Source organism: Lepisosteus platostomus, chromosome 6 (assembly GCF_059453375.1).
Source record: "Lepisosteus platostomus isolate fLepPlt1 chromosome 6, fLepPlt1.hap1, whole genome shotgun sequence".
Taxonomy (NCBI): Eukaryota; Metazoa; Chordata; class Actinopteri; order Semionotiformes; family Lepisosteidae; genus Lepisosteus; species Lepisosteus platostomus.
This window is the reverse complement of record NC_142616.1, coordinates 48,555,978-48,582,291: the sequence shown is the minus strand read 5'-3', so window position 1 is coordinate 48,582,291 and position 26,314 is coordinate 48,555,978. Positions and strand designations below refer to the sequence as shown.

General features: G+C 38.9%; 1 protein-coding gene across 6 annotated transcripts in view; it reads left to right on the top strand.

Annotated features, from left to right (window-relative positions):
* Positions 1 to 25,297, top strand: part of pbrm1 (polybromo 1) — a 29,465-nt gene extending 4,168 nt beyond the window's left edge. For 3 of the 6 annotated variants that reach the window (XM_088636149.1, XM_088636146.1, XM_088636147.1), the window contains 25 exons: positions 1,745 to 1,861; positions 1,966 to 2,034; positions 2,658 to 2,756; positions 2,957 to 3,042; positions 3,195 to 3,286; positions 3,565 to 3,781; positions 4,087 to 4,228; positions 4,922 to 5,019; positions 6,447 to 6,726; positions 8,462 to 8,567; positions 8,838 to 9,480; positions 9,665 to 9,876; positions 10,018 to 10,203; positions 10,303 to 10,460; positions 11,340 to 11,606; positions 12,246 to 12,391; positions 12,587 to 12,744; positions 16,439 to 16,622; positions 18,580 to 18,790; positions 19,039 to 19,240; positions 19,383 to 19,544; positions 19,983 to 20,141; positions 21,908 to 21,975; positions 23,826 to 24,039; positions 24,838 to 25,297. In XM_088636149.1, the coding sequence (XP_088492275.1) occupies positions 1,745 to 1,861; positions 1,966 to 2,034; positions 2,658 to 2,756; positions 2,957 to 3,042; positions 3,195 to 3,286; positions 3,565 to 3,781; positions 4,087 to 4,228; positions 4,922 to 5,019; positions 6,447 to 6,726; positions 8,462 to 8,567; positions 8,838 to 9,480; positions 9,665 to 9,876; positions 10,018 to 10,203; positions 10,303 to 10,460; positions 11,340 to 11,606; positions 12,246 to 12,391; positions 12,587 to 12,744; positions 16,439 to 16,622; positions 18,580 to 18,790; positions 19,039 to 19,240; positions 19,383 to 19,544; positions 19,983 to 20,141; positions 21,908 to 21,975; positions 23,826 to 24,039; positions 24,838 to 25,010 (4,449 nt within the window). In that variant the 3' untranslated portion in view covers positions 25,011 to 25,297. The remainder of the gene's footprint in view (positions 1 to 1,744; positions 1,862 to 1,965; positions 2,035 to 2,657; positions 2,757 to 2,956; positions 3,043 to 3,194; positions 3,287 to 3,564; positions 3,782 to 4,086; positions 4,229 to 4,921; positions 5,020 to 6,446; positions 6,727 to 8,461; positions 8,568 to 8,837; positions 9,481 to 9,664; positions 9,877 to 10,017; positions 10,204 to 10,302; positions 10,461 to 11,339; positions 11,607 to 12,245; positions 12,392 to 12,586; positions 12,745 to 16,438; positions 16,623 to 18,579; positions 18,791 to 19,038; positions 19,241 to 19,382; positions 19,545 to 19,982; positions 20,142 to 21,907; positions 21,976 to 23,825; positions 24,040 to 24,837) is intronic. The other 3 variants (XM_088636150.1, XM_088636152.1, XM_088636148.1) reach the window with 2 other exon arrangements.
* Positions 25,298 to 26,314: the final 1,017 nt, after the last annotated feature.

The window sequence follows — 26,314 nt, the reverse complement described above, 5'->3', positions numbered from 1 at the left end:
AACTTCATTTCTGTGTCTGCCTTGTGAGTGGCATTTGTGAGATAGCTACAGTTGCAGGAAAATGTTTGTGAACCTTTGGAATTCCCTGGATTTCTGCATTAATTACTCATTAAAATGTGGTCTGATCTTCAACTAAGTCACAATAATAGACAAACAGCACCTGCTTAAACTAATAACACACAAAGAATTGTACTTCTCAATATTGAACACATTGCTTAAACATTCACAGTCCAGGCTGGAAAAAGTATGTGAACTCTTGTATTTAGTAACTGGTACAACCTGTTTTAGCAGCAATAACCTCCACCAGATGTTTCCTGTAGCTGCTGATGAGACTTGCACAACAGTTAGGAGGAATTTTAGACCATTCCTCCTTACAAAACTGTTTAATTTCATTGATATTTCTGTGATTCCTTTCATGAACAGTTCTCTTCAGGTCATGCCACAGCATCTCAATTGGGTTGAAGTCTGGACTCTGATTTGGCCATTCCAGAACACGACTTGTCTTCTGCTTCTGTTGTTAATTTACTCCTGTGTTTTGGGTCATTGTCTTGTTGCATCACCCAACTTCTATTAGGCTTCAGGTGACGGACTGCTACCCTGAGATTCTCCTGTAGAATTGCTTGATACAATTTTGAATTCATTGTTCCTTCTATGCCTCAGGGCAAGCTGTCCAGGACCTGAGGCAGCAAAGCAGCCCCAAACCATGATGCTCCCTCCACCATGCTTCACGGTTGGGATGAGGTTTTGGTGTTGGTGTGCAGTGCTTTTTTTCCTCCAAGGGTTGCACATTTCTGCCAAAGAGTTCAACTTTTGTCTCATCCATCCACAGAACATTGTCCCAGAAGCGTTGTGGAACATACAGGTGGTCTTTTGCAAACTTGAGATGTGCAGCAATGTTTTTTTTGGAGAGCAGTGGTTTCCTTTGTGGTGTCCTTCCATTAACACCATTCAGTGTTTTTCTTATAGTGGACATGAACAGAGACTTTGGCAAGTTTAAGAGATTTCTGCAGGTCCTTTGCTGTTACCTTAGGTTTCTTTTTCACCTCCTTCAGCATTGCAAGCTGCACTCTTGCCATGATCTTTGCAGGACGCCCACACCTAGGGAGAGTAGCAACAGTACTGAATTTCTGCATGGGTAGAAAATTTGTCTTGCTGTGGATTGATGAACACCCTGGCCTTTAGACATGCTCTTGTAGCCTTTTATGCATCTCTACAATTCTTCTTCTTATAAGGTCCTCTGATATTTCTTTTGATCGGGGCATGGTTCACATGAACAGTTCTGTCTTGAAAATAGCAGACTCTGTCAGTTACCAACCTTTGTGTGCTTTTTTTATAAGGCAGGGCACCTCCAACCCACAGCTCCAATCTCATCTCATTGATTGGAACACCTGACTCCAAATAGCTTTTGGAAAAGTCATTAGCCTTGAGGTTCACATACTTTTTCCAACCTAGACTGTAAATGTTTAAACGATGTGTTCAGTGCTGACAAGAAGAAGTACAATTGTTTGTGTTATTAGTTTAAGCAGGTTGTGTTTGTCTATTATTGTGACTTAGTCTAAGATCAGACCACATTTTTATGAGTAATTAATGCAGAAATCCAGGTAATTCCAAAGGGTTCACAAACTTTTTCTTGCAACTGTATAAAGCATTTTATAGGGGGAATATGTTTGAATTTATTTTTATACTCTTTTGAGCTGAATAGATTTTGTCTGTTATGTTTTTTTTCCCTGACATTGACTGGTAGACTGCATCAAACAGTCTGAAGGAGGTTCTAGAGCAACTACTTGAAGCTGTGGTGACACACACAGAGCCATCAGGACGTCTCATCAGTGAACTCTTTCAGAAACTGCCCTCCAAAGTGGTAAGATGCTGTACATTGGGCTCCCACTAATCACACTAATGATTAGTGTGATGATGAATGTGATCTTTTTGAACCAGAATTTAATATAACCCTGTTTTTTATAGCACTACCCGGACTATTATGCCATAATTAAGGAGCCAATAGATCTCAAGACCATTGCTCAGAGGATACAGGTATGTAAGAGCTTGGTGAAAGTTTTCTGATTCTTAGTTTAACATGTCAGTGATGGACATTGATGGAACAAGTCAAAGTTAATTCCACACTTAAAAGTAGAAAGAAAGAAGAGACATTTTGGCTGATGAGTATTCTTGAGGTGTTCACACATCGTGTTCTTTCGACTTTTCAGTGTTAAGTTAAGATCTACTTGTTACTTTGCTCCCTGAACACTGACACAGCTGCCCATTTAAGATGGGCACATTAATACTTATTGAAAGCACAGGCTTTGGTTAGGGGGAGGGGAGCAGTGGCACTGTGGCTAAGGATCTGCGCCTGTGGCTGGAAAGTTGCTGGTTCAAATCCCGCGGCCGGCAGAGGAATCCTACTCCGTTGGGCCCCTGAGCAAGGCCCTTAACCCCAGCTGCTCCAGGGGCGCTGTACAATGGCTGACGCTGCTCTCTAACCCAAAGCTTCCCTCCCTGTCTGTGTCTATGTGTCTTGGAGAGCAAGCTGGGGTATGCGAAAAGACGAATTCCTAATGCAAGAAATTGTATAAGGCTAATAAAGTGATCTTATCTTATCTTATCTTTGTTTATGAATGTTTTGTGTTGTGGATAACAGTGGCTATGTTACTTTCTAGATGGGACACTATAAGAGTGTGACTGCAATGGCAAAGGACATAGATCTTCTAACAAAAAATGCCAAAACATACAATGAACCAGGATCACAGGTTTTTAAGGTTTGTAGATTTTTTTTCTCAAAAGATTTATTTTCTCATTATATTAAACTTTGTACTTGAGCTTATGCTTTGGTACAGTAAGTAGTATGGTATTTAAAAAGCAGATTTTAACTACATTTATTTAAACTGACAGTGTACATATGATTTCTTTTAATGCTCTTTTCAATATATTGTATTTATTCTGTTTTTTTTAATACAAGGATGCAAACAATATAAAGAAGCTCTTCATTCAGAAAAAGGCTGAACTTGAGCATGCAGAACCTACTAAATCAAGTATCCGAATCAGGTATAACATAATCGCATTCATAAATCTGATGCAGGTTTTTTAAAGACACTGTGAGTGCCTTTGTCTTACATTCCAGTAATGCTGCGTGAGATGTATAGATCTCTGACTGGACGATAGGTGGATCCATCTAAGACTAATCATGTGTTTGACAGAAACAGGAGATCTGCGCAAGGAGACCGATTGTCAGCTATTACCATGGCCTTGCAGTATGGCTCAGAGAGCGACGAGGATGCCCTTCTAGCTGGTAAGAAGCACCTAACACCTTTATGTGGAAGAGCATCATCAGGCTCCATGATTCTCTGAAGTTCTAGTTTCCACTTCTCTTTAAAATGTTCACAGTTTATGCTCCCATATTAATTAATAACATTGTTTTTTGTTGAGATTCAGTATATGCACTTACTGAAACACTTACATTTTTTATTTTTTAATTTAGTTTTTTAAATTCAAATAAGGTATTGTAGAGATTTACATGTGCAAGGGCCATGTAATTGTTACGGCAAATGTTTTTTGGTCTCTCCACAGGAGCAGTGCGGTACGATGAAGGGGAATCTGAGGCAGAGAGCATAAACTCCTGCATGAACATAAACAACCCCATTTTCCAGCTGTATGAAGCAGTGCGGGGAGGTCGCAACAGCCAGGGACAGCTCATCGCTGAGCCTTTTCTTCAGTTGCCTTCCAAAAAGGAATATCCAGATTACTTTCACCAAATAAAGCAACCCATTTCCCTCCATCAAATAAGGTGTGCATGCTAATGTGCAGCGTCAGTAGTATTTCTCAAAATACTTAGTGTATTTTTATTCATTTGTTAGTTGTCTACAGTTTGTACCTTTATATTAAATCAGCAAAGACCTCTAAATGTGTTTTTTGTTTAAGATTTTATTTCCTTCATATAAATAAAATAGGAAATGTATTCAGGCTTTGCAGTGACATGAAACATTTCAGATAATAGCACAGGAATGGTGTGTAAATGTAAATGTTAAATGTTGGTAATATAGGCATTGGAAGTGCTGTATAAGGCTCCTAAATATTGTCTGTTCTCCGCAGAAACAAGATGAGGAATAATGAATATGAAAGTGTGGACCAGATCGATGCAGACCTGAACTTGATGTTTGAGAATGCTAAACGCTATAATTTGCCCAACTCTGCTATCTACAAACGTGTTATGAAACTGCAGCAGATCTTGCAGGTAATGTTACAAACTAAGCAAGTGGGCTTTGAGACAGAACTCGGTGTTTAAGCCTCAAAATGTGCTCACACATTTTAATACATTGAGCACAATGTATTATTGTGCTCAGTTTTGTTTCTGCTAAATGATTCTGTCTAAATAGGTCTCCCTTCAATTTTATAATAGGACTGTTTCCTTTTTATGTGTGCTAGCTGTTTTAAAACATTTGTCTGTTTTAGAAGTGCATATTATTGCATCAGATGCTCACAAATTTCAACCTTAAATCTGATACCTGTGAATTTCAGTAATTGGATCTATTCTGTTCTCCTATAGATAGCTGTTTAGTATTCTATTTTCAATAATTCTAAAGATGTTTTAGTTGACTTTAGCGTATGATTTCAATTGCTTTCTGTACATAGCAATAGTCAAAAGAGTCTTCTCATCTGACATGGAGGGGCCCCTCTATAAAATGTAGAGGTTGTCATGACAAAAATGGTGTGATTTTCAAATGTTTATCACTACCAGCGAAGGACACAATCAAGGATTTTCCTGCTTTTAAGAAATGTACTTTTTACAGATCATTCTGGTGTAAGTTGAGAGTATTTTAAATTTTCAGCTCTGTGAGCTGTTAGTGCAGCAGAGTTGCTGCTGGAGTTTTTAATGTTACTGCGCTGCGCTGAGCCAACGGAACTCCTGGAATATAATTATTTTCAGTTAAAAAGAAAGGAGCTGTCTAGGAGAGAGGAGGCTGAGGATGGAGACAGCATGCTGTCCTCTGCCACATCGGACACTGGCAGCGCGAAGAGAAAGAGGTACTATTTTTTATAGGTATTTTTTAAATAGGTATTCTTTATCATAACTTGTTTTTGTCATCATGTACTTAGTACTTAGTGAGGGAACAACTTAGAAAAAAACAGCAGGATTGTGTTTCAACAAGCTAAAATTGTCTTGCTACCAAATATGCAAATTGGAGTTTAATCTAATTGAGTAACTCCAAAGGTGGTATTGTTCATAATTCAAAATATTTAATCAGAGCACTTGAATGATAATTCCTCTTTTGCTAACTCACAGGTAAGGGAGAGGCAGTACAGCATTGATATATTCTTCCCTGGTACATGAAATTAGAGCCATGCTTTCAGATGAACTGAACTATTTGAAAGAACATTAATGCAATCATTTGAAGACATAATCTAATACTACCAAGTTTTTGTATGAGAAATATATTTTATAAATGGGGCTGTGAGTAGAAAAGATAAATCAATGTAAAAATCAGTCAAGTCCCGACAACCGCTTGTTATGCAAGCAGATTTGAAAAGTATCATGAATAATGAAACCCCCTACAGTCAGTAAAACCAACTGTTATTCAGCACATGTGTTCTTGGTTTCTTCAGCACAACTTGGTTACATGTAATAATAAGGCAACAGGTTTAAACAAGTCAAATTAATACTTTTTACAATACAATGCACACAGTTTTTCCAACTCTATAAAGACATTTGCAATTGCACTAGTACCAGAGTCCCGCCTTCAGCAGTCATAACAGTAGAACTTTCTCTAAAATCTAGAATCTAGACACAGAACAAAAATGGGAATCTGAATCCTAACAAATAAGAATCATGCCCAGGACTAACTTTCTATCTAGAATGGTTGATAAAGAAATGGGAACCAATATCACTATTCAAAATAATGCATCACCAACTAAAATCCTTTATCTTTCTACAATATAAGAAATCTGTAATTCCGTCAATATCAGATAGCAATCCTTTCATTTTAAGCCTCGAGTCCAGTTCTCCAGTGCTCAGATTACCTGGACAGACTGTAGAAAGTTTCTTTCTTGTGGCCCAGTTACCTCTTAGTCACTCTCTCCTCGGGAGATGATTATCCCCTGTGCTTATTGTATATGCTATTTTTTTATCCTCCATGCTCCTGCCTTGAGCCCTGCTTTGTCTTTTGACCCAGCCCCGTGAAGACTGGCTTCATGACCTCACACAGAATGATAATTTATGTATTAGTAACACTGTTAGCTCACTGTTAGCTCACCTGGTTCTTTGGTCAATGTGCCCAGGTTCAAGTGAGTGGATCAGATAGACAGAGTCTATGGAAATGCTTAAACCGTGCTCATTGTATCACCCCTTTAGAATGAGAAAGAAAGAAACATCTTAGAAATTTCAAACATTTTGCTAATCCCAAAACTGTGACAATATTTTTTGATGATTCAGTTTTGCAATGTGTGTTTGTTAGCATGAAGAAGAACGCTAAGAAACACCGGTTGAAGATCCTGTATAGTGCTGTGACAGAGGCTCGAGAGGCTTCCACTGGCAGGAGACTGTGTGATCTCTTCATGGTCAAGCCCTCCAAGAAGGACTACCCAGATTACTACAAAATCATTCTGGAGCCCATGGACCTGAAAACCATCGAGCATAACATCCGCTCAGATAAGTACCTCACCGAGGATGCATTCATGGAAGACATGAAGCTGATGTTCCGCAATGCTCGCCATTACAACGAGGAGGGCTCACAGGTATGTGTTGGCAAGTTCCTGCTTGAGGGGGTTTAAAGTGATAGATTTTTTTAATTAAAAAAACTTTTGAGGCTGGAAGCCAAGAAACATACAGATGATTAGATTTTTTATCCGTACTATTGAAAGACATCTTTCTAAAAAAGAGCTCAATGAGCAGTTGAAAAGTGCTTACTGATTTATCTTCTTCATGTGTGGCATGGCAGTTAGAGTGCTTGAATGGCCTTTCTATGTGTGGGCTGCAGTTTATTCCTGCCTCCCAGGGGCATGCTGGCGAGATCAGTTCCCCCATGTGTGTGCACACTGTGATGGACCCAGGGTGTAGTCCTACTTTGCACCATGTGCTTCCTGGATATACTCTAGGTTGCCACAGTCCTTTCACAGGAATAGGCAGCTTTCTGATGAAGAATGGCTAAATGCCCATCACCCCCTACAGATCCAATACCATTTTATCAGTAATGCAGTTACGAACCTCAAATGGCCAATATAATCTTGCATGAATCCAATTAAACACTTATTTCAGTGTGCTATTTTCATCATTGCATTTCAACAATTTATTAGCTCCTTGTTAGTTAAAATATTTGTGGTATTTCTTTCTGAACTGTAAGAGCCACTGCAAATATATAATTTGTCAGAGGCACAGCTGATCATTATTGATTACCACTTTTGGCATTGATCCCTGCACAGAATAATTCAGGAAATTAAAATGCAACTGTATGGATTTGATAGGACCTTAACATATAATCTGATTTTTAATTATATTTATTGAATTATGAATATGTTGTGAAAATAAAGAGGTATATAAATAAAGTACATGTTGTGGGCTGTTAAATGTAAGCATAATCAGGTGTGTTGATTTGGTTTTGTTTTGTAAATGATGCACTGTTAAAGTTTGTCCATAGCAGGTACACTTCATCAACAAACAAAATTGGTAACAACTCTCAAATATCTGTTAGCCTTCTTAAACTGGAAAAATGGTTCTTGCATTTCTTCAAAATTTCTTTCAAGAAATTCCACTACTGTTTTTTTGTATATTTTATTGGCATAAAAGATGTAAGGGACAGTGACAAAACATTCAACCACATGTAACTCTAAATATATTTTCTGAGCTAAAAGATGATTATCTGATAAAATCGCCCAGAATACTTAATTCCTAAGCAGCAGATGAAGAACTTCACACATAGTAAATGTACCCTGGGAATACATCCCCTTTTTGTGTTCATGCCCATAATTATTTGGGATGTTTACCAATAAAACTGTCTAATGAATTGATTGGTTGGTTATTGTTAAGTATAAGTGGGAATACAGATCCCCTGGAAAGTTAATTGTCTTGCAGTGTTAAAAAAACAAGCTGTGAAAAATATAGCCCAACCAATTTGCTGTTAACTGTGTTTGCCTCATTTCCTGTCTCAGGTTATAATGTCTTTAAACATTTTTTACCTTTGTGTGCTGTTTTTTGGAACATTTTCTTGAGAGAAACTACACTTTGTCTAATTTAAACTTTTCTCGTATGAAATGTAATTATTTAACAAATTTATTTAATCTGAGAAAGAACACAAAAGAAAAACAAATATAAATACGAACAGAAAATGGGAACTCACAGACGAAAGAAATGGGAAGTGATAACTAATGGTTTTGAATATAATCAAGGGACTGACCACAGTGTCACAATTTTTGCACTAATAAAGTGTCATGTAGAGTTATCAAAGTAATAACTGATTTATTTTTATTGAAAAAGGTCTATAATGATGCCAATTTTCTGGAAAAAATACTGAAGGAGAAAAGGAAAGAGCTGGGACCGTTACCAGAGGATGAAGACATGGCTTCTCCAAAACTGAAAATAAGTATGTTTGGAGTCGTAAGTTAATGCATCTACTAAATAAATTACTTGCCTAAAAACAGAACATGACAAAACAAATAATAGAATGAGTCTTCAGAGATTTTCTTACAAATGTTTAAATTTACAAGTAAACAAAATCTATTATTTTAAAATTATTTTATTATAGATTTGTCAGGTCTAGCCTGATGCATGATTTACATTTCTGTTACTACTAACTAAATACTATCTGGTGCTTATTCAGCATACCTGATCATCATCAATTCCATTTTTTTAGGCAGGAAGAGTGGCATTTCTCCTAAAAAGTCAAAATACTTGACACCTCTCCAGCAGAAGCTGAACGAGCTGTATGAAGCTGTGAAAAACTACACGGACAAGCGAGGGCGCCGGCTGAGTGCCATCTTCCTGAGGCTGCCCTCACGTCAGGAGCTGCCGGATTACTATGTGACAATCAAAAAGCCTATTGACATGGAAAAGATCAAGAGCCACATGATGGCCAACAAGTACCAGGATGTGGACTCCTTGGTGGAAGACTTTGTTCTCATGTTCAACAATGCCTGTACCTACAATGAACCGGAGTCTCTGATTTACAAAGATGCTCTTGTGCTTCACAAGGTCCTTTTGGAGACCAGGAGGGACTTGGAAGGAGGGGAGGAAAGTCATGTTCCCAATGTTACAATGTTGATACAGGAACTGATCCATAACCTGTTCGTGTCTGTGTTGAGCCACCAGGACGATGAAGGACGCTGTTACAGTGACTCCCTGGCAGAGATTCCCTCACGAGACCCTGGAAACCCCAACAAGCCTCTCTTGAATTTTGAGATCATCCGCAACAGCATTGAGAACAATCGTTACAGGAGGTTGGATGTTTTTCAAGAACACATGTTTGAGGTTTTGGAGAAAGCAAGAAGATTGCACAGGTAAAAATATTTGATATCACAACCCTTTTATCAAGCTTTATTGATACACATTCATTTTTCTTTACAGGTAAGTGACAAAGAAACATTAGACACTTCACAGTTTGCCATGTTCAGGGCCAAAGGATAGCTGATAATGGAAAAGCGCTAAATAGCAAGCTTGAATGCTCTGTGAATTGTATTGCAGGACAGACTCTGAGATCTTTGAAGATGCTGTGGAGCTTCAGCAGTTCTTCATTAAGATCAGAGATGAACTCTGCAAGAATGGAGAGATCTTACTGTCGCCAGCCCTAAGCTACACGACCAAGCACTTACACAATGATGTAGAGAAAGAGAAGAAGGAAAAGCTGCCCAAGGAGATGGAGGAAGACAAACTGAAGAGAGAAGAAGAAAAGAAAGGTGGGTGTGATCAAAGAGCCATTTTGAAAAGAAATACAACAGGAATACAGTAGTTTTAGGAAGTTGCTGAGTATAAAAAAAGTTTCTTGATGTTTTTTTAAAACAAGCTCTAAATCCATAGTCTCCTTCTTGCCATTTCAGAAGCTGAGAAAAGTGATGAGCACTCCGGTGGGGGCTGGCAGTCTGGATTGCAACGCACTTACAGTCAGGACTGCAGCTTTAAGAACAGCATGTACCATGTCGGAGATTACGTGTACGTGGAGCCAGCTGAGCCAAACCTGCAGCCTCATATTGTCTGTATTGAGCGGCTCTGGCAGGATGATGCTGGTAAGTCTTTGCGTGATAAATGCTTTCTGCCGTTTTATCTTGACAAAAATGTCTTGTTAATGCAAACTTAATAACCATTAATGTTTTGTCACAATGCAGGGGAGAAGTGGCTGTATGGTTGTTGGTTCTACAGGCCGAATGAAACTTTCCATCTGGCTACACGGAAGTTCCTAGAAAAGGAGGTTTTCAAGAGTGATTACTACAACAAAGTGCCTGTTAGCAAAATACTTGGGAAATGTGTAGTGATGTTTGTGAAGGTAAATGTAGTTGCATTCTGCGTTTTCAGAGAGATGCCCATGGTATTCCATTAGTACACATATATGTGTTTATAAATGGATATACATATATTTATACAGTATATAAGGTTCTGTCAGTTGATTTAGCTTGTTTCTTTTTAATATGCTTATTTCAGTGATTGACTATCCTTTAGAAGTTTGTCATTTTTCCTGTCAGACAAATGTATGCAGCTCAGTTCACAGTTATAATGACACTTCATTGGAAGAGTATTGGGTTTTCTTGGCAGTAGGCAATTCAATTTATCGGTTATAGGGGCTGGCAAACTATTGCTTGTTTCTTGTTTTAGATGTGCAGGTATGTATAGAATTGTGTGGTTAGTATCTACATTTTCTGTTCTCAAGTAAAAAGGAATTTATCTTGTGTGTTTGCAACTAATTGGATGGAAGCTTATTAGCGCCACAGAAAAACTAAATCTTGTTTAGTTAGTTTAGTATTGGATTATATGAGAAAATTATTGAGTATAATTACTGCGAGGAGTGTGAAGATATTCTACTGTTGTTAAAGTCAATTCTACTTGTCACAGAATAGTATTATTGACATATAATGCAATATATTAATATAGTAGCAATATTTTCACAAAGTGATTATTGCGTTTAAACTCAATTTTCTCATTTTAATGCAATACTACCTTGTATAAACAAGGTATTTTTTTACGGTTCTGTAGAATTTCTTTCTAGAAAATATTGAAATAAGACTAGTATTTAAGCACTGCTTAATTCAAACTTTTGTGTACTAATTTAGGAATTTTATAATTGCTTAGTTTTAATTAAAACGTGCCTATTTACATTTCAATTTCTTCTTAAGTGTTAATAACACCAGAGCATTTCTGTCCTTTAAAGGAGTACTTTAAGCTACACCCAGAGGGCTTCAGGCCAGAGGATGTGTTTGTCTGCGAGTCCCGTTACTCAGCCAAGACAAAATCCTTTAAGAAAATCAAAATGTGGACCATGCCAGTCAGTTCTGTGAGGTTTGTCCCTCGGGATGTGCCCTTGCCTGTTGTGCGAGTGGCTTCAATGTTTGCTAATGCTACAAAACATGAACAGGAAAAAACTCCTGAAATGGCCGAGGAAGGTAGAGGAGTGGATGCTAAAGGGATCATCGATAAGGTCAGTATTGGCTGTAAGATAAAAGTGCATGCTACATAGAACATACCTAATGTCCTTGAAAGTATTATTGTAAGAAACAAAATCAGTAGCTGATTAATTTGAATTTATGAAAATGCATAATTGCTATACAGAATTTCAGTAATGATAGCTTTGTCTTTGAAAAGCCCTATGTTACTAACTAAAATAATACTATGTTTTTAAGAGGTTGCTGTTTTTCTAGAAAAGATACTTACCCTGTTCACAGGCTGAGTTCTGTGGGTCAGACATTATGTTAGACCTGGGTCAAGTTACTTGACACTTGATCCAGATTCAACTAGTCAGTTAGGATTCCTCTCAGTAGAGTGCCTGTCTGTCGGGCACTTGGGCACCTTCAGACCTCCATTAACATCAGTGAGATATGTGGTCATCCAGAGTCTGCCATAAGACATCATGGATTTCACAGTGAGTCGTTGCTGTGAGGTAAGACATGGAGAAGCAATAGGTAATTCAAAATGAGCTGTGTATATTTAGAAATTAATAAGTATTAAGAAATGTTTCTGTACCTATCTTGAATACTACAGGATTTGAAAAAGTTGAAAATCAAGATGCACAATAAACAGCACTGAGGTGTTACTTGTCCCTGTTAATATCTGTTTCTAGGAGAGAGAAGATGTACCAGTAGAAATGCCCAGTGGGGAGCCGGGTTGCCAGTATTACGAACAGCTGCATTATAATGACATGTGGTTGAAAGTGGGTGACTGTGTGTTCATCAAGTCGCATGGCTTAGTGCGCCACAGAGTAGGAAGGTATGGCTGTCCACGCACCTGGGTGACTGATGGATTTTTATTCTGTGGGTGTACAGACATTGGTTTTGGAATTGCACTATACTGTATCAATCTCTTATTTGTTGCTTTTTTGCATATCTTATCATTTTTTTAGAAAATGTTTGCTTTTGTGTGGTTTGTTTAGTAGTGACTTTGAATTTCCCTTTCCAACTGTAGGATTGAGAAGATGTGGGTTCGTGATGGTGCTGCATACTTTTTAGGACCCATCTTTATCCACCCAGAAGAGACGGAGCATGAGCCAACAAAAATGTTTTACAAGAAGGAGGTGTTCTTGAGTAACCTGGAGGAAACCTGCCCTATGGCCTGCGTAATAGGTATTCTGCATTAGGTCCAATAGGTACTAGGGAATTGATTTGAATTCAGAGGGCTTTTTTTACATTCTCCAGTTATTTTTTCCATACACATACCCAATTTGATGTGATTCCAAGGCACAATACAGTGGTGTGAAAAAGTCAGTACACGTCATGAAAAGGTTTGTCTTTTTTTTACATTTTTGGACAAAAGGATATTTGATTGTCATTTCAACAGTACTGATAGATAAAGGTGATCTAATTTTAAAAAATAACATTGAAACATCACATTTTGCACTAATTTGTCCCACTAATATTTAAATCAACAGAAATGCAATTTCCTTGTGGGGAAAAAGTTAGTACACCCCTGCTTTTATCATTGCATTGAAATTCCTAAAATTAGAATCAGGTACACCAAAACAGGTGCAAATAATTAGAACATCATTAGAGAGTAACTTGGAGGGAACTGCCTTATATAAACATCAGAAACCTGCAGTCTGGTTTGGTCTTAGCAATTGAGGTTTGTGGCTATATCATGCCAAGATCAAAACAGCTCTTTGAGGCCCTCAGAAGATATATTGTTGATGCCAGTGAGTCTGCGTAGGGTTTTAAAGTCATTTCCAAGCAATTTGTAGTCAATCACTCCACTGTCTGAAAGATCATCTACAAATGGAGAAAATTTAAAACCACTGGCAATCTATCCAGACCAGGTTGTCTCGCCAAATTCAAACCAAGAGGTGACCGAAAGATGCTGCAGGAAGTCTCCAAGAACCCCAGGATAACATCAAGGGATTTACAGGCAAGTCTTGCCAATGTCAATGTCAAAGTGCAATGTCAAAGAATCAACCATCCGAAAAAGACTGCACAACTTTGCCCTACATGCGCGTTCAGGAAGGAAGAAGCCTCTGCTCTCAAAAAAGAATATAGATGCAAGACAACACCTAGGTGAAGATCAGGACTATTGGAACAATGTGCTCTGGATGAATGAGAAAAAGGGTAGAGTTGTTTGGCTAGAATGCCAGACATCATGTGAGGCGAAAACCAAAAACTGCCTTTGACCAAAAGAACCTCACATTATTATCATTATTATTATTAAAGTGTGGTGGTGAAAGCATTACAGTTTGGGGCTGCTTTTCTGCATCAGGGCCTGGCCAGATTGCCATCATAGAGTCAACCATGGATTCCACATTGTACCAGAGAGTACTTGAGGAGAATGTGTGTCAAAAAGCTGAAGCTGAATCATAAGTGGACCTTACAACAAGACAATGACACAAAACACTCAAGCAAATCCACAAATGAATGGCTCAAAAAGAATAAATGGAGGGTTATGGAATGGGCCAGTCAAAGCCCAGATCTTAACCCCATAGAAATGCTGTGGGGGGACTTGAAGCGGGCGGTACATACAAGAAAGCCTCACACAGTTGAAGGAGTTGTGTAAGGAGGAGTGGGCAGATATTTCTTCAAGTCCATGTAGGAGACTGATAGACAATTACAAGAAATGCCTTCAAGAAGTGATTTCTGCCAAAGGGGGCAACACCAGCTATTGTAGCTAGGGGGTTTATTTATTTTTTCCACAGCAGACAATTGCATTTCTGACTTATTTTGTTGAATACATGATTGCAAAGAATACTTTTAATTGTTATTTGTTAAATGAGATCACCTTTATCTATCAGTATTGTTGAAATGAAGATCAAATATCCATACATGCAAATATGTTGAAAAACACACACCTTTACCTACTTACTTTTTCACAGCACTGCAAGTGATACCGGTGTGCCCAAATTGGTCATATTTTTTTACTAATTCCAAGCTCCGCAGAGACATGCTGGAAATTCAGTCAAGAATATGGTGGCTCTGTCTTCAACAGTGCTTAGCCAGCAGCGTACCTCTCATAGATCATAGAGTCCTACCTTTTTTCTTTAACAGTTTTAGAATTGCAGCCTTATTAAAACTGTCCTTTACATAGTATTTATTACTCACCTACACCAAAAAGACTGGAGTTTATTTCAAAAGTTAAGGTCACATTTTGTATTGATTATGGATACAAAGGGAAAACCAGGTATACGTTGCAAATAAGTGTAAACATGAATAATGTGTGCATGCAATGTATTATTACAGAAAATATACAAAGACAGATTAATTGCCTCATAAATGGAGGAGCCTTTGCTTTCTACAGATCCTTAACATGTTCTCATGCTAAAACCCAATTTATTGGTAAAGGGCTGTTGAAACAGAAAGAATAAGGTTCTGGATCCCGAAATGAAGTTAAACAGATGAGTTTATTGCATGCAAGGAACAATAGAACCGAAGTCTTGTTTCGCGCAAGAAACAACAAAACCGAAGTATTGTTCCAAGTGCCGGTACAAACTTCCAGTTTATATAGGGTTTTCCTGACACTTCTGATGTCACTTGTTATTATGGTAAAGGGGGGAGGTAATGTGTTTCGCCAGTTTACAGCCTTTTGGCCAAATGGTCAGGGATTACGTCCCCAGGGGTTTTCCTAGCTGGCATCTGGAATCCTCATCAGTTAACCCACTTCCTGCCATAAACTCCAGCCTTAGAAGTCTAATTTTCATGCAGAAAGGACTTAAAATTAGCCCCGTCTTCACATCTTGTATCTTACTTCAGGGCTATGGAATGGAGTTCCAAAATCCTGGAAACACAATTCATCCACATTGCTTCATTGCCATAAATCCATCTGTGTAAACCCCCTTATGGCCTCTAATGCTCATATCAGGACAGCAGACAGGTGAAGGCATCTTTGTTAGTCATGCTTATATTCCAGATAGTTTTTCACCACATCGGCTGTGTATTTGGGGTTTTAGTCTTGAAGAAGATGAATCCCTGCCCTATAAGAAGCATTCCTCAGGGAGTTGTATTCTGGATCAAAGCATGCTTGTGCCCCTCAGCAGTGAAGGAACCCTTGTTTTTTATAATAAAATCTAATAGCCTTGGGTCAGATGCAGCCCCACACTGATCTACCCCATGCCTCACTGTAGCCGTTGCACACAGATTATTTTACCCTGCATTTCGTATTAAAAAAGCTAGCATTGATTATTGCCAGACAGCTCAAACTTGAACTAATCTTTAACATCATTTTCAGGTTTGATCATCCCACCATTTTACTCATTTTGTTTGTTCTCTCCTCTTATCGGCTACAGGTTCACTAAGACCATGTTGTACTAATGTGTATCTTACTGTTCTTGAAAAACATTATCTCTTTCACTTGCAGTGAGTCATTCCCAAGATCCATATTGGACCATCATATTAATGAAAATTTCTTCTGAAAAACTTGACATCTGTTTAGGAGTTCTTCTCAAGAGTAGTCACTCCCCAGATGTAAAACACACAGCACTAGATGAAACACAAAGTTGAGCTGCAGTCTGTCGATAAAATGTTTATTTCTATGCACTTGTCAGAGTTTTCTTTCCTAGGAGTAATGGTACATATTTAAAACACTACATTGATATCATTGCTTACACATATATAGGCCTCATAGGGGGTATCACTTCCTGAAGGCTGTTCTGGCAACTATTGGTATAATACTAGGGAACATAGTATTATAATAATAGTACCACTATTTTTTTTTATAAAAAGAATGGCGATATGTTATGTATAATGTATACAATATACCTTCTTGTTCCTTGTGTACATAACTATATCCATTATTATGAGTCTGGATAGATTGTCACTGATGTTTCTCCACCCCTCTCCCCAGGGAAGTGTGTGGTGTCTTCGTTCAAGGATTATCTCTCCTGTCGGCCCACGGAAGTGTCAGAGGATGATGTCCTACTCTGTGAGAGTCGCTACAATGATACGGATAAGCAGATGAAGAAGTTTAAGGGGCTGAAGCGGTTCTCCCTCTCTGCCAAAGTGGTTGATGATGAAATCTATTATTTTAGGTGAGCAGCTAAAATGGGCTGTATAACATTATGCCTGAGATTAAAATACTTTATCAATCATCTGATGACACACCTCTCTTAAATATCAGAACATGTATGTAATAGGGGTTAAAAAACTTACTGCTCAATATGGCTGTGAGTTTACCATTAAAAGTGTATAATTATGGCATGTTTTAATTTAATATTCATCAATATACATGTTTATGTATCCAACAATTCTGGCCTATATTGTTGATATGTACAGCTACTAAGTATTTTATTTTTAGTAAAACCTTTTCAGTTGTACTGTTTAAATTAAACGGACAGTATTAAACCTATTTATTTTGTATGTAAGAATGTCTCTTGCTGCTCAGAAGTTTGTTGTTGGGTCTGAGAAGATCTGTGAATCTGTCTTGCATTGCCTTTAGTGTTTGGAGTCAAAAGTAAAAATGAAATCCAGATTTTTGGTTAAATGAAAGCAGGAAAAAATGTTTCTGATGTTTTCAGAAACAGAGCATGGTAATCGGGCATATAAAATCAACAATGTAGAATGCACTGAAAAACAAAGAAACCTCAGGTATAATTACCAATCATCTTAGACTGTAATCCAAAAAGAAAAGCTTCTGCAGTTAATGATGAAAAAATGATGAGAGCTGTCAAGGAAAACTCTAATACAACTGTTAGTGAAAACACAACCAACTTTCAGAGTACAGGGGTGAAGTTCACCATAGATTGAAACAAAAGAATTACAAAGGTGACAGTTCAAGTTGTAAACCTCTGATCAGCACCAAGAACAAAGAAAAAGATACAGTACAAAGATAAGCCATAAGACATTTGGAACAAATTTCCAAAACCACAAAGTGTATTCTTGTTCTAATATGATCAAAGGTATGCACGAAAGTACCCTGAAATAATCTTATTATTTTGAAGATAGTTCATTTTAATCTCTTGACCATAAATACAAATTGCATGTCTGTAAATCAATAAATTGTTTTTATTTTGCTGCCCAAATATATTTGTAAGGTACTGTATATACATTTCTATTTCAGTATTAGTATTCATCAACAAAATCTTTAAAAGCTGTGAAAACCTCCATACCAGTTTCACTTAGATTACCTGCAGCATGTTTGTACTTTGGTGGCAATAATCAGATATGGTGTTTGCTGCTGATGTTTTAGCTCAATGCACTCCATTAGATGGTGTTTTTCTGGTTAAGACTGTAGTGTAGGTGTGCAGCAGACTCAGCCTTCAAATCTATATTTTTGTTTGTCTTCTTTATGCCTTCAGTTGTCAAGAAGTAAAACTGTTCACAGTATACACTTCTATAACTCAATGTTCTAGTGACCCTTCCATTGTAATAGCTTTCTCTTTTTATTTTCCTGTGAATCCTCTGGTAACAGAGTGTACTTTAATGGTCCAGGCTTCAGTGAGACACAGGCTCAGGTTTTTTTAGCATCTGTAGGAAGCATTAAGTTTGGAACTTCAAAAGTTTCCCAATTCTATTCTCTAGGACCTCTGTGGATTTTATTTCTGGCTGGGGTCTCATTTACTAAATGGAAACCTTACATGTTTTGCATAATTAAAAACAGAACCAACATCAACTTCAGTTACACAGAAAGGGAGAACCATGTTTTAGATTTAAAACCATCCAGAGCTAGTGCATTCATGAAGTCAACTGAGGGGCTTGAGTCCCATGTAACTGAAATCAGTAGATAGTCTCATGTAACAATTGGGCAAAAGGTATAATTCCAGGTTTAAGTTACTGGTGACCAATGGCCAACCAATGAGCACTGCGCCAGTGTTTTACATTGCATTTTTGTTGTGTTTAAAATTTAAATTGTGATTTTTTTTTAAATAACAAGATGTGCTATGGACCAGCTTATCCAGTCCAAGTGCATTTCTGGTGTTATGTAAGTTGTGTTGATGTTGTGTTGTGCCATATATTGTAGTGACAGATGGTTTCCTCTTTGCCCGACAGGAAGCCGATTGTGCCTCAGAAAGAGCCGTCTCCTCTGCTAGAGAAGAAGATCCAGGAACTGGAGGCCAAGTTTGCAGAACTGGAAGGAGTTGATGATGAGATGGAGGAGATAGGGGAAGAGGATGGAGAGGTGACAGAGACCCCTTCCATGCCACAGTTACAAACCCCGTTAGCCAGTGAATTGGATATCATGCCCTATACCCCTCCTCAGGTGAGTGTCTTATCTAAGGATACCTCAAAAGCTTTTTTTCCACAATGTAGTCATGCTTGCATTCAAAGATTACTGGTTTACTTCTTGTTGTGTGTTTGTGTCCACATCAGTACACATGCAGCATCTGCAAAGTTAGTTGTGAGGGAATGTGTTGATCATCTATGCTTTTGAAAAATGACTTAATTTGCTTCAAGACATTTAGAACTGTACAGACATTGAGCTGATCTCCTTTTTTCTCTTGGGACTAGTCAACTCCGAAGTCTATAAAAGGCAGTGCAAAGAAGGAGGGATCTAAAAGGAAAATCAACATGAGTGGGTACATCCTGTTCAGCAGCGAGATGAGAGCAGTGATAAAGGCCCAGCACCCAGACTTTTCTTTTGGAGAGCTGAGTCGCTTGGTAGGCACTGAATGGAGAAACTTGGAGGCAACCAAGAAAGCTGAGTACGAAGGTAAATGGAGCCTGCAGCCAGCTGACTTCCAAAGGGAAGGAAGCCACACACTTGTGAACCTACTAGAGCTGCTTATGTAGAATGTTAGAATGTATCTTTTGTTGATTATGTGAGGTCACTGTCTTTCTCATACGCTTTACAGAGCGGGCAGCCAAAGTTGCAGAACAGCAGGAAAGAGAGCGTGCAGCCCAACAGCAGCAGGGAGCTTCACCTAGAGCTGGTACCCCTGTTGGGGCACTCATGGGTGTGGTGCCCCCACCAACACCAATGGGAATGCTTAATCAGAACATAACTCCTGGGTCAGGTAACCACTCAGTAACACGGCTGCACCCTTTACCTTAAAGGATCAGGCTAAACTGCTCACAAGGTTTTCCCGAGTCTACTTGCTTCTGTATCCTCAGGTGAAATGCCCATCTCTAGTGTCTTTTAATTATGTCCTCTTAAGGTCCCACAGCTGTCACATCACCCAAATAAACAGTTTAATGCTACATGTTGTCATTTTCACTATTTGAAATTTGAGTGACAACCATTTCCTTTTTTATATCATCAACAGCATGTGCATAAAGTAATCATGTTTTTAACCTTTGTGTTGAGTTTTTTGCTAACTTATGTTACAGCTAACAAGTCTGTTCATCTTATGCACTAACCATATTTTAACTTCTGTTATCTTTGTTTCTAGTGCATGACTTTTGATAGTGAGTGCATGGTACTGATGCATGGATTTGTTGTGTTGTCCCTCAAGGCATGATGGGTGGCTTTGGGCCACCTATGCTGCCCTTACAGGGCTCAGTTGACGGCATGGTCAGCATGGGCAGCATGCAGCCACATCACATGGGGGTACCTCCTTTAACCCACCATCTTCCTCCAGGTATGCCAGTAATCCCAGGCATCCCATTCTCTGGTAAGGACATAATCATTTTCACCAGGAGGTTGCTCCTTCTACCTCTCTTTTTAAAACCTCTGGTAGGGGCTTCCTGTATTGTAGACTTACTGTACTAATAAATCTTTAAGTCACAGCTTTGTAAATTGCAGTTGTTTAGACTAGCACATTCAACTTAATGGAGACCTATAATAAGGTTGGGCAGAGCAGAGGCCCTGTGGCTAAGGATCTGCACCTGTGGCTGGAAGGTTGCCAGTTCGTATCCCGTGGCCGGCAGAGGAATTCTACTTCATTGGGCCCCCGAGCAAGGCCCTTAACCCCAACTGCTCCAGGGGCGCTGTATAAATGGCTGACCCTGCGCTCTGACCCCAAGCTTCTCTCTCCCTGTCTGTGTTGTCTGTATGTCTCATGGAGAGCAAGCTAGAGTATGTGAAAAGACAAATTCCTAATGCAAGAAATTGTATGTGGCTAATAAAGTGATCTAAATTTCCAAAAGCATAAAAGACAAATCTTTGTTATTCAGAAGTAATTTGTTTTGATTGCTACATGTACTCTTCTAGTGGGTGGTATTGTGGTTTGATCCTTGGGTCCTGGGTTTGTTTCTGGATTGAGGTGCCATCTGTGTGGAGTTTGCATGTTCTCCCAGAGTTACATGGATTATATTATCCACCTTCTCCGGATTCCTCCCACTGCCAAAAGACATGCTGACTAGGTTTAATATTTGTCTCTAAATTATCCCTGTGTGTACCTGCAATGAACCATCCAAGGTGGCGTCCCAGCTTGCGTCCTGTGCTTCTGGGTTACAGCAGGTCTCGTTAGGATTGAACAGCTCTTTGATAATGAATGGATAAACTCATCAAAGACATGTGAAAAGGCATTGCTAATACATGCTCTATAATCTTTTATTTTAATCTTTGAATGCCCATTGAAAAACTGGAGTTACAGCATTCTTCTTACAGATTTAAAAAACAGGAGCCATTGAAAGAACCAACAGCAAAATGCTATTATTTTTTTCTGTGATTCTTTGTTTGAAACAGTAGTGTGGATTGAGGACATTCGGGTCTGAAGTTTATAATGTGTTCCATTAATTGAGTAAGATGTATCTTTGCTCTTCATTTACCCTCTGCAGTTGTAACTATTGACCAGCTGGGCCAAAGGCTCAACAAATAGATTGTGAATTTATCCTATGAAAAAAAAGACTATACTGTAGGATGTGTGCATGCATTGTCCATTAACCATTCTTTTAAGTTGACACCATCAGATGCCATTCCTAAGGACAAACTTTGATTTACAGAAATATTTTTAAAATATTTTTGCAGCTGCTACTTCTTCTTCAGTACTCAATTTTGATAGATTTTCCACAAATTGGCACATGACATTGAACCCCGTGGCTACACTCTAGATGAAAGAGGAAATGAAGACTCCAATGGAACCAGTCCAAAACACAACATAGTCACATGCATCACGGCTAGTGCCACTTAGAGACACATCCATTACAGACACCACAACAATCCTGCAGGCAACTGGAGAATGACATTGGATTCCAGAGCTCACTCTGTGTTTGGGGGACTACTTTGCTGTCTAGGTCATTCAGAAATCGCCATTTCAGAATATATTTTATTTATCTTATACAGTTTCTTAACCAAGGTGTTTTTACATATCAGTACCAGTATAGTAGGAAATGTAGTATAGTTGCTGTTGCTGCAGTATCATAATACTGTGTGATTTTAGGTCCAGAAGTAATAGCTCTTTGTCTCTAACCATGTCTGCTGTGCCCTTTGCTGTAGGTGTTATAGGCCAGGGTGTGAACTCTATGGGAGGAAGTCCCGGCGGTGGAAATCCTTACAGCCAGCAGGTAAACTTTGCCATGGACAGAATAGTCCGTTTGAAGAAAAGGTTCTTATAACATCTTTTGAACTTAATATCTGCATCATGAAAAGGTTGGACCCCTGAAAAAGAATGCAGTCTTCAACAATTGGGATGTTGAAGATTCTGACGACCCTAGCCCTGAGTGTCTGTGATGCTCAGGAGCAAGACTCAGTGTTGGCTCCAGACCCAAGGGGGTACTGGATTAGTTGATCCTGAAGGATGGGTATCTGCCACAGTTGCTACATCAGCATGAATACAAGTTTCCTATAGGATGCTTCTTGTTCTTGATGGAGAACCACAGTGTGAAGTTTGTAGACTCCTCGGAAACAAAGGGTCCTTCCTACCTCTATATAATATGTCTGCTACCATATTGGTCACTCTGGGTAGAGAAATGGCCTTAAGCGACAGGAAACAATTATGTGCCCAGAGAAATAGGGTAGAATCACCTCTCTTGTGATTGACTTAACTCAGTACTTCAGTTTTCTCTGTCTGGATGAGTACATTTTTCCTTTAGTACTGGGCAACAGTGGTAGAGTAGCACTTTGGGTTTCTGGCCATAAAGAAGACAGGATATGTTAAATGGGGTCTCCTATATGGAGTGCCATCTATGCTATAAGTAGTGTCTTAGCTCCTCCAAGGTCACCCTTCTTTCCTGATACCAAATATGCCTTCAGGACAAGTGTCAATGACATATAGCACTGTTTGTCTGGATACACAATGGTCATGCTGATGACCGTGCAGCCTGCTTGCTACCAAGACTTTGATGGGAAGAAAATGACACAGGTCCCAGAGCCTTGACATTATGGGTATGGACAGCTGCTCAACTGCTCTTGTGGAGATAGGCACTGATGCCTGCCAAGATCTATAGACTTCTGAAGTCTGGGAGGATTGGTGACTCTCATACTGGAATGTGTTACTGGAAAGCCCACAAAGATGCACTTTGGATATTGAGGGGACTTCAGACTTCAGAATTATATGGTCTGCCATGCCATGTATAAGACCATGAAAAGGTTGTCTAGGAGGGTATCCTGGTACATGGGTGTTTAAGAGATTGGCCCACCTTCCAAGCCCCACTTTGAAAGTATTTAAATAGCATCTTCCGTACCTCCAAAAGTACAGCCAAAAGGAGCTCCCCCAGGCAGGGGTAAGGTTCACAGTATTGTGTATGGGGCCTCATAGTCAGTGCATGAATTCTTATGTTTGGGGCAGGAGATGTTTCACAGATAGGAGGCACTAGTTGCACAGTTGGCAGACGACCAATCAACTAAGCATCCTTGTGTTTGGAGTGCATGTTTGAGGCAAGATTTCTCTCTGTGGTTGATGTGGAGCCGCTTGGCGTCCTTGAATGACAAAGAGGGTTTGCGAGGTGGAGAATGGGGTCCTCAAACAATGACCTGTTTGAGTGTGAAAATGGGTGCAGACTACATTTTATATTAAAAGTACTGCACTGTGGAGCATGTGAAGGCACCGTTGTACTCTATAGGAATATGCACTTTGTGGTCATTAAGTGTAATGTGGAAGCATCTTGTATACAGCAAAACAAAAAGCTAAAAGTTTTTTTTTATGGTGCAGGTGATGAGCTTTACGAAAGACTATCTGTTTTAACTCCATGATGAAACCTTTTTAAAGAACAGCTAATGCATTTATTTAAAAAAGCACAAGATCATGTGTCACAGACATATGTTCTTTCATTTGTGAAAATGTTTCCTTACTAAAGTCTTACACTTCAGCAAATAATTTTATGGTTCTCTTTCTCTCAAATACTCTTATCCTAAAATCATGTGGAGCCAACTATATTTTAGGCTTAAGGTCTCACTGCTTATTTGACTGTTTCAGATGGGAATTCACGGGCAGGGCCAGCAGGCACCCCCTCCATACCCAGGGCAGGGTCAGCCAGGACAACCGGCTCTGCAGCAGCCTTCAACTCCCATGTTTGTGGCTCCGCCTCCAAAGACACAGCGCCTGCTGCACTCTGAGGCCTATCTGAAGTACATTGAGGGGCTCAGTGCCGAGTCTGGCACTGTGAGCAGATGGGACCACACTCTTACAGGTAAGAGCACATGTAATTTCATGTTCCCACTTGGAGATGAAGTTCATGCAAGTCTAAACCGCGCACAAAATAAAATGCTTGTTAAATATTTTAGATTTTTGTTTCACTTTTAAATCCTAGATTCATTATCATTATCATTAGATTATTGTTATCTTTAAACAGGCACCATTTGACATGAGATCATTGAATAGCTTTGTGAATTCAAATACTGACTTGACTTTCTTTATACTATTAAAAATATATGACAGTACTGCCACTGGTATATTTTGTTGTTTAGATTATTAGTATTGAATACATTAGCAGTTTAATGGAATACCTACAACACACAGCACATTATTACCTTGTTAACAGATGTGGTCATGTCTCAGAAGCTAAACCAGGCTGGTACCTACACCAGATTGCTTCTGTAAGTGGTATTGCTAGAGGAGTATGTGCCCCTTCCTCTGGACCTGAATTTCTATACCTGTATGAAAATGAGACACTGCTATAGGAGTCCTTTGGTTTGGGTGTTAAACCAGGGTTCTAAGTACTTTGTCAACAAGTATTTCAAGTTCTTGGTGAACAAGGAATGACAATACAGTTCATAAGAGTAGTATTCTGACTAGGCCTAGCTCTGATGGGTAAGTGGGTCCCCTCCTATGTGTAAAGTGCAGGTGATGCTTTTTGCAATAACAGTGCAATATAGAGGCAAACTGTTAGAGCTCCTATCATAGATAATAAGCGTGGTGATGAAATGAACACCACATGGTATTCAGTATTCAGCTGGACTGCTTGATATAATGTATGCTGTTCCCTCAGCTCGGAGGAAAGACGTACACTTGACGAAAGAGCAGGAAAGCCGTCTCCCCTCACACTGGCTGAAGAGTAAGGGGGCTCACACTACAATGGCAGACGCCCTTTGGCGTCTCCGGGACCTGATGCTACGAGACACTTTAAACATCCGCCAAAATTATAACCTGCAAAATGTTTAGGCAATTCTGTCTAAATGTCTCCATCTACCAGCTCTATATGAGATATATGGGTCACGAAAAGCAGTAACATTATATTGTACATTATTAAAGCCGTTTGGTTTGATTTTTTTAAAGATGACAAAATAAGCTTGGTTTTCATGTTTTTGCCCTCCCCCCCAAACAGCATTCTTTTATTTTTTGTTTTGTATTGATGTTTAATTTCTTATCTGGTTAGTGTTTGGTCAAAATGCTTAGTATGTTGTACTAAACTTGGAATAAACATTTCATAAAAGGCTTTAAAGAGAAAATTCTGTCTCGTGACTTCTGGTTATTACAGATTATGTGAGGTGTTTATTAACTCGGCTAGAAAAATAATCTAATTTTTTCAGCCCATCTAAACTGTAGGTGCAGAATACAACTATCATAAAATCAATTGATTTGATTTTGATACAGCAATAATTATATTGTTAGTCTAAACTTCAGACTCTGTAAGAAGGCCATGGATCTGCATACCCAGTCCTGCATTCTTTATTAGACAATGAGCTGAGATCAAGAAAGCATGTTAAGTAACTCTTAATTAACTTATTTACACAATTATGGCATTCAGAACTCAGCTGAATAGAAAACCAAATGATACCACTGACTCTTTAGGACCAGGACTGAAAAAGGTAATAGATGCCAAAATGTAATCCATTTTCTTTGTGAAGATTTAGTGAACAGCAGGCTCCATCACTCCACAACTCTGTGCAATAAAGTAGCTGCATTAGCAACAGATATTACCATGTAGACTCAGGGTGACCATCTCTAGTCCAGAAGAGACACTGTCCCGTATTTTCTCTACACTTCAAGTGAATTGCTCACTTTTAACTACACAGAGTATTTGAAAGTGAAACAAGCAACAGCCATTTAAGCTGATGAATTTATCAAAACTCACATGAGTTCCAAGTCTTTACAAATTGATGATCACAAAGCATTCCAACAGAGCTAGAAAATCCTTAGCCAAACTGAAAGACCATGAGGCAATATGTATAAGGATCCTCCTAAATCTGAGGCATAAAAATGAAAGTAAATCGGCAAACTCCCCTAAGAAGGTTTCATTAGCTTTAGGTGGTCTATAAACTGTGGCAATGATGTAGTGGGGAATAGAGACATTTAAAACAAGACATTCAAAAGAGATAAGATGTACAGTAACATGGACTTGAATTGTAAAGAAGATTACTGTATAGCTAACAATAATGCCCCCATCTCTGCCTGAAAGATGAGGGAGGTCGAACAACCCACACGCAGGAGGGACACACTGGTTGAATAGGAGATCATTTTGTCTG